Source organism: Alexandromys fortis, unplaced genomic scaffold, assembly GCF_014885135.2.
Source record: "Alexandromys fortis isolate MF-2015 unplaced genomic scaffold, M_Fortis_MF-2015_v1.1 scaffold_333, whole genome shotgun sequence".
NCBI classification, from domain to species: Eukaryota; Metazoa; Chordata; class Mammalia; order Rodentia; family Cricetidae; genus Alexandromys; species Alexandromys fortis.
This window is the reverse complement of record NW_026068330.1, coordinates 890,308-897,056: the sequence shown is the minus strand read 5'-3', so window position 1 is coordinate 897,056 and position 6,749 is coordinate 890,308. Positions and strand designations below refer to the sequence as shown.

At 36.0% G+C, this 6,749-nt stretch overlaps 1 gene segment (V, D, J or C); it reads right to left on the bottom strand.

Moving 5' to 3' along the window:
• Positions 1-729: 729 nt before the first annotated feature.
• Positions 730-1,239, bottom strand: LOC126495218 (Ig heavy chain V region VH558 A1/A4-like). The segment is given in 2 exon segments: positions 730-1,058; positions 1,148-1,239. Coding segments are annotated over 2 exon segments (375 nt in total).
• Between the last annotated feature and the right edge of the window lie 5,510 nt (positions 1,240-6,749).

The following is a 6,749-nucleotide window of genomic DNA, read 5'->3' as shown; positions in this document are numbered from 1 at the left end:
AGAGGTAATGACGTTTCAGTATAGGTCTATATTTTATAAAGGTTTGAAACTATGTGGTAGGTGTCAGAGACTGGGAAAGAAGTAAATATGGGACCAGGAAATAATGTAGGATCTCAGAACCTACTTCAATTAACATGTACATACATTGATTTGATTAATGATTTTTGTGAAATGTGATTTAATCATACTTGACCAACTTACAGGAATTATTTTCATATGCAGTTCATTTGGACCATGTCTATCATTCTAAGAGACAGGAACTTCTGCAGGAACACACAGCCAGAGCTAACTATAAACCTGAAGTCATGTAACATTTAAGAATCTGAAGGACTTTTGTTTTCCCAGCAGTTATCATTTGATCTTTACTGTTAAAAATCATATATCAGTGTATTAAAAACTACCTTCAAAATGCCAAATTCTCTTAGAATCCAGAGATGAATACTTTTCTTATAATACTTCATAATCACAGTTTTCACTTTTTTATTTTATTAATAAAGAAACATTTCAATGAATGTGATCATTGGTGAAGAGATTGTGAAGGTATGGTGTACACTAGTCATCTTAAATCAGCATGCCTTCATTCACAGAAATAATTTTCAAAAGTTTTTACAAAAAATGAGAGACAAAACAACATTCAGAATGATTATTTTTGTGAATGTCTTAAGGCTTATCTTCTCTGTCATCTCAGTCTCAGGGCAGCTTCCTGCCCCTCCAGGGTTTTTGACACACTCAGGATGTGGTTGAAACACTGTGTTTTGCACAGAAATAGACTGCAGAGTCCTCAGATGTCAGGCTGCTGAGCTCCATGTAGGCTGTGCTGGAGGATTTGTCTGCAGTCAGTGTGGCCTTGCCCTGGAACTTCTCATTGTACTTAGTATTACCATTTCCAGGATAAATCCATCCAATCCACTCCAGGCTCTGTCCAGGCCTCTGCTTCAACCAGCTAACATAGTTGCTAGTGAAGGTGAAGCCTGAAGTCTTGCAGGACAACTTCACTGAGGTCCCAGGTTTTCCCAGTTCAGGCCCTGACTGATGCAGCTGTACCTGGGAGTGGACACCTATGAAGAAATAGACAGAGTAGATTGTCAGAGACCTTGTCACCTCAGTCCCTATCTTCTCCTCAGGTTTGGAATTAGAAATCCCTTACCTTTAGTTGCTGACAAAAGGAAGAGAATGATACAACTCCATCCCATGGTGTGGGCCTTGTCTGATCAGTGACTGTGGAGAAGACACTGATCATAGGTTGTTGTTGGGTGTGGACATTCCTGTTTTTACCATAATAGATTTGGGAAATTTGCATATTCAAGAACAGGGGACTTCTTAAATAAGTACCTAGTCCAGTTTGAGAAGGTGGTGGAGGACACTTGAGTCAAGCAACAGGATGATGAACTTCAAGTCCTAATCCTGTCTGAAGAAATGCATCTCACACCACTTCCTCAGCTCTGCAGATGCTGTGGATGTAACAACAGGACCTAAGCTTTTATTAGATTCTGGCCTGAGGAGTTGCTCCACTTTGTGACAAGGTTGTCATATTGATTTACAGAAGGTGGTTGTGATGATAATGGTGGTGACTAGAAATTTCAAAACTTGCTGAATTTTGAGAAATTACAGCATAAGTTCAGATAAATATAATTAATATTTGCCATACCTGAAGGTTTCATACAAAACCTCACTGAAATGAGGTAAAATTACCTAAAAAAGAAATATTTGCACATTGATGTTTAATTCAGCATGATCTGCTATATTATATGAAAATAAACTTTGTAACTTTCAGCAGATGATTGCAGCAATAAGACCTCCCTATATATGTGACACAATAGGACTAGGTCATCTGAAAGAATAAGTAACTTTAGGAAAATCAATGTAACTGGAGATAACTGTATTAGTTAAAATTGTGTCTGAAATACAGATACTATATTAAACTTGAAGTAGTTTTTATATATTGTATATGAATACAGAGCTACTTATGCAAATAACTAATAACTTAGAAATGAAATTGTCTACCACATTGTAGCAAAACCAAGAATATGAAGAAAATGAAGGGTAGGAGTTAATGGGGGAAATATCCACAGTGTAAAATGGACAGGTTTGAAAATTCTAAACATATATAAAATTGTTATTTTCACTATACTATTCTCATCAGTAACCCAATACCAATAGATCTAAAGCTTGGTGTTGGCCCATGAGGAGTCCCTGTATATCATATTGAATATTTCTTTAAATTTGTAATTTTTTTATCATAAAGTACATTCCAAACAAAGTTTCTCCTTACTCTTCTCTCCCACCCATACTTCTGCTCTCCCCGAGATGCATCCTGTTCTTCCCCCCCCCAAAAAAGCAGATATTCTAGGAACATCCATAAAATATGGCATACCAAGCTAAAATAAGACCAGGCAAATACCCTAGGACTAGCCTGGATGGGTCAACTCAGTATGAAAAAAGCATCCACCAAGTAAGGCAAAGAATCAGACAAACCCTGTTTCCAGTGTTATCAATCCCAAAAACATGCCAAGCTGTTTATCCATAACAGGTATGCTGAGAACCTAAGGCAGCCCTACGGAGTCCCTGATTTCCACAAACAGACATTAGTTAATTATGTTGACTATGATCTCCTGGTATCTTTGGGCCCTCTGGTTTTTACAATCCTTCCTCTCACTCCTTAGTAGACTCCATGAATTCTACAAATATTTAGTTCTAAGACTATGTATCTGCTCCCATCAGTTGCTGGATGCAGTCTCCTTGGTCTCAATGATGAAGATTTTACTAGGTTCCTGTAAGAAAACACTCTCCAGGCAGGACAACCTAAGTGTAGGTCAATGGTTTTGTAGCTGGTTTGGTGTCCAAACATCTCCTCATTAGAACTTGCATTTTTACATAAGATATTCTATTCAGGAAAACAGGTGCAATGGAACATCTATGCAATCTATGAAGCTAATTCTATCAAAGATTTCTAGTAATGGGGAACATGATCCTGAACTGGGCACTTTTTATTATTCTTTTAAAAAAAATGTTACATTGTGTTCAATGGTGAAATCAAGGCTCAAATAAACCAAGATAACTCTAAGAACCTTGGAAGACAGCTTATGAAATTCAATACTCATTTCTACCAAGTAGATACAAAGCAATTCAGACAATATTGCCAAGCTTACATGTAGACATCTTTGCTCACTCAGTTACTTCACAGACTCTCATGCTGTAATTTTGACTTGCTTGAATTGTTGAGATCTTGTGCTGGTAACTGTAGATGCTGAGAGTTCATATGTATAGTAGCTATGTCAGGTCCTGAAGACAGTATTTCATTGCTACCCACCCCATCTTTTGGTTCTTAAATTTGATCACATCTTTTTCTTGTGAAGGTCCCTGTGTTTTGGGTACAAAGTAGATAAAGATGGCTCATCTGTGGGATGAATACTCAGTCTTCCATTCTTAGCATTTTGACCAGGTATGAATGTTTACATTAATTATTATCCACTGCACACAGAAGTTTTTTGTGATCATGGCTGAGAGCAGGAATAATCTATTGGTTGTAAAAATAAATATTTATATTGCAATTTGACAACATGACTGTTAGCAATGAAACTTGGGTAGGGTCTACTAGGACCTATGTTACCCCAAGCCATGGGCTTTTGAACATGTTTACCTGGAATAAATATTTACAATGTATTACTCAAAAATATAATTAGATTAAAGTTGATCATCACATAACTCTCAGGCACTAGTGGGTATATTTTACTAGAAGGCTGCTATTGAAGACTACAAGATCTGGTACTTTATATGATCATTGATGTCCTTTCTTCCAATGCAGACGGAATAATGCATTCCTACATTAGGGAAAGTACCTGAAGGCAGAATTCCCCATACAATTTCTTATTGGTTTCTCTATGGCATACAGTGATACAGTCCTTATTTCACAGTGAAACGAAGTTCTTAACAACTTTAATGTTCTATTTTTACCTCAGTTAGAATGACTATGAACAAGAAAATAAATGATAACAAATACATACTTGGTTGTGGAGAAAGGGTGATCCTCATGCACTGTTGATGACAGTGTACACTAATGCCCTGACTTTGGAAATTTCAACAAAAAATTTCACAAAAATCTATTCTGTGCCCTAACTTTATCCCTCTGAGTATATTCCCAAGAGAGTCTAGATCTTACCGTAAAGACACTTGAACATCAATATTTATTGCTACTATATTCACAACAGATGGGATTTGGAATCAACCTAGATTTCCAACAAAGGGCAAATGGTTAATGAAAGCTGGGGCACATAAACAATGGGTTATTACTCAGTAGTAAGACAAGAATTATGAACTATATAAATAAGTGGTTGAAACTGGAATGAATATGCTGAATGAGGTCACCCATGTCCATGAAGACAAATGCTTCATGTTCTCTCATCTATGTGATTCCACATTTTGAATACTTGCTTTGTTAGTTTAATTTGTAGAAGCCAAATGACTAGAAATGATTCATTAGTGCCTGAAGTATTAATGGAAAAGTAAAATAAAACAGGGACAAAAGAAAACCAGAGGGGAACACTGGAGAAAGAAAGTCTTAAGCATGAAGTGGCACTTGGGAATTGAGAAATCAGGGATTGGTGTAAGGCAAACCAAACTTAGGATTGATAAGAAAGCTATGTGTAAATATATGATCTTGGAGCAGAAGTAAAAAATAAAGATGTAGACAACATAGAGTATGTTTTGCCTGACAAAGTGAGGTTAGATTGCTTATAGTAAAGTTAAGGGTACTAGGAATAAAGAGAAACATAAATTAACTTTGTTGTTTCTATAACAGAAATGAGAAAATATTGAACAGTAAATAATTGCCTTGTTCTAAATTTGCAGTTTTCTTTGGTTGACAATATTTTTTGTGTTAAGATAATAATGTGATGAGAGCATTTACATAAAAATTAATGAATTTTAAAAAAATGCTGGACAAACTTTGTATTATCTAGATAAGACATGTAGTTTAGCTGTTAGTGCTATTTTAGTGGTCTGTTCTCATCTTGATCTATGGTTATCTGGGTTATTGCAGAAACCTGAGTAGAAAGTACAAGGATGAATTGAATTTTATTTTAACCTGTGAGTCTTTCAACAGAGGTACCTGCCTGGGTGATCAGTGCTGCTTTCCAAATACATGAGTTATTAATTTATCATCTCAATGACAAATTAGAGTAACTCTCTATGAGTTAATTAATGGTCAGAGAGGCCCAACAGGTATAAAATCAGTATGAGGTATTGAAATTGTCCTTAGTTGACCCCAATAACTCAATAGTTAGACTTTATTTCTGGAAACAAAAACTCAATAGATTGTAGGAGCCAGAGAAGATTGGGTGTCCTAAGGAAAATATCTTAGAGACATAACAGAACTGAAGCATATGTGAACCTACAGAGATTATGAAAGCATGCACAATGCCTGAGAAGATTCAATCCATATGGGTTTCCAGTAATGAGAAAGAGAGAGAGAGACTGACAGACAGACACAAGCTTTCAACCCAAGGCAAGAAGATTCAACAAGTTTTCTGTAATTGAGTCTCATTGGGTATATTAACCACACTTAATGGTGGATCCATGCCCAGGAGTATATGGCCAACACAAAATGACGTCAATTATATGTTTGTAGATATTTTCTATCATATCAATTTATACTGAATTTCTTTTCATCTAATATGATTTGCTTAGTAGTATGATTCCACGGTTGAATTGTTTAAATTTTTTTTGGTTTGGTTTGGTGTTATTTAGTCTCTCTCTCTCTCTCTCTCTCTCTCTCTCTCTCTCTCTTTCCTATCTATCTATCATCTATCTATCTATCTATCTATCTATCAATCAATCAATCTATCTATCATCTGTCTATCTTTATCTCTTTCTCTGTGTGTGTTTCCATGATCTGTGTATTATTTTCTCATTAGAATCCTATTTTTAAACTTGTTTTGTTTATGTGTTTGCTTTCTACAGAGAGAAAGAGCTGGATGATAGGGAAGAAGGAATGATCTAGAAAAAGTTAGATGAAAATCAGTAATTATTGTATATTGCATTAAAATTTATTTTAAAATATATAAACAGTAAATGAAAGCTGAATAAAATATGAAATAAAATTTAAACGTCTGAAAATTTTAATAAATTAGTTTTACTGTTCTTGAGCATGGAGACATCACATGTCAATCACAGCAGGTACAGATCAGCTAGTAGATTTTAAGGGGACACCACAGAGAATACAGAGTAACCTCAACTCAAACCTCATCTTGGATTCTTGGTACCATTTTGCCCCCTTCTGGTTCTGAAATTTCTTGCAGGTTTGTTTGTCAAGGTTTACAAAGAAGTGGCATTGTCTGCCATGAGCACCAGCATCCCTACAACTTCAGTGTTCACAGAGCTCAGCTGCAGGAAGTAATGGCTCTGTTTTTTAGGAGATGCTGACTGGATATTTGAGAGATTGATTTTAAATTATGCCTATATGATCGTCAATGTCTCTTCCAATGCCAGGCTCTTCATTGGGTGGATCCAGTTCTATCTATCAGTATCTATCCTGATTTTAATACAGAAATAAGGACAGACCTGGGTCTTTGCAGCTTTCATCTTGCTACAACTGGGGGAGAGCACCTGAACTCAGAGAAGCTCAGTGGATCTTGAGTTCAGCTGTATTCCCCCATGTGTTCATATATGAATTCCTGAGACTGAGATACAGGAGTCAAAAAAAAGAGGAGGCACAACAGTGGCACTCACAGACCAGGTAACAACTCAAGAAA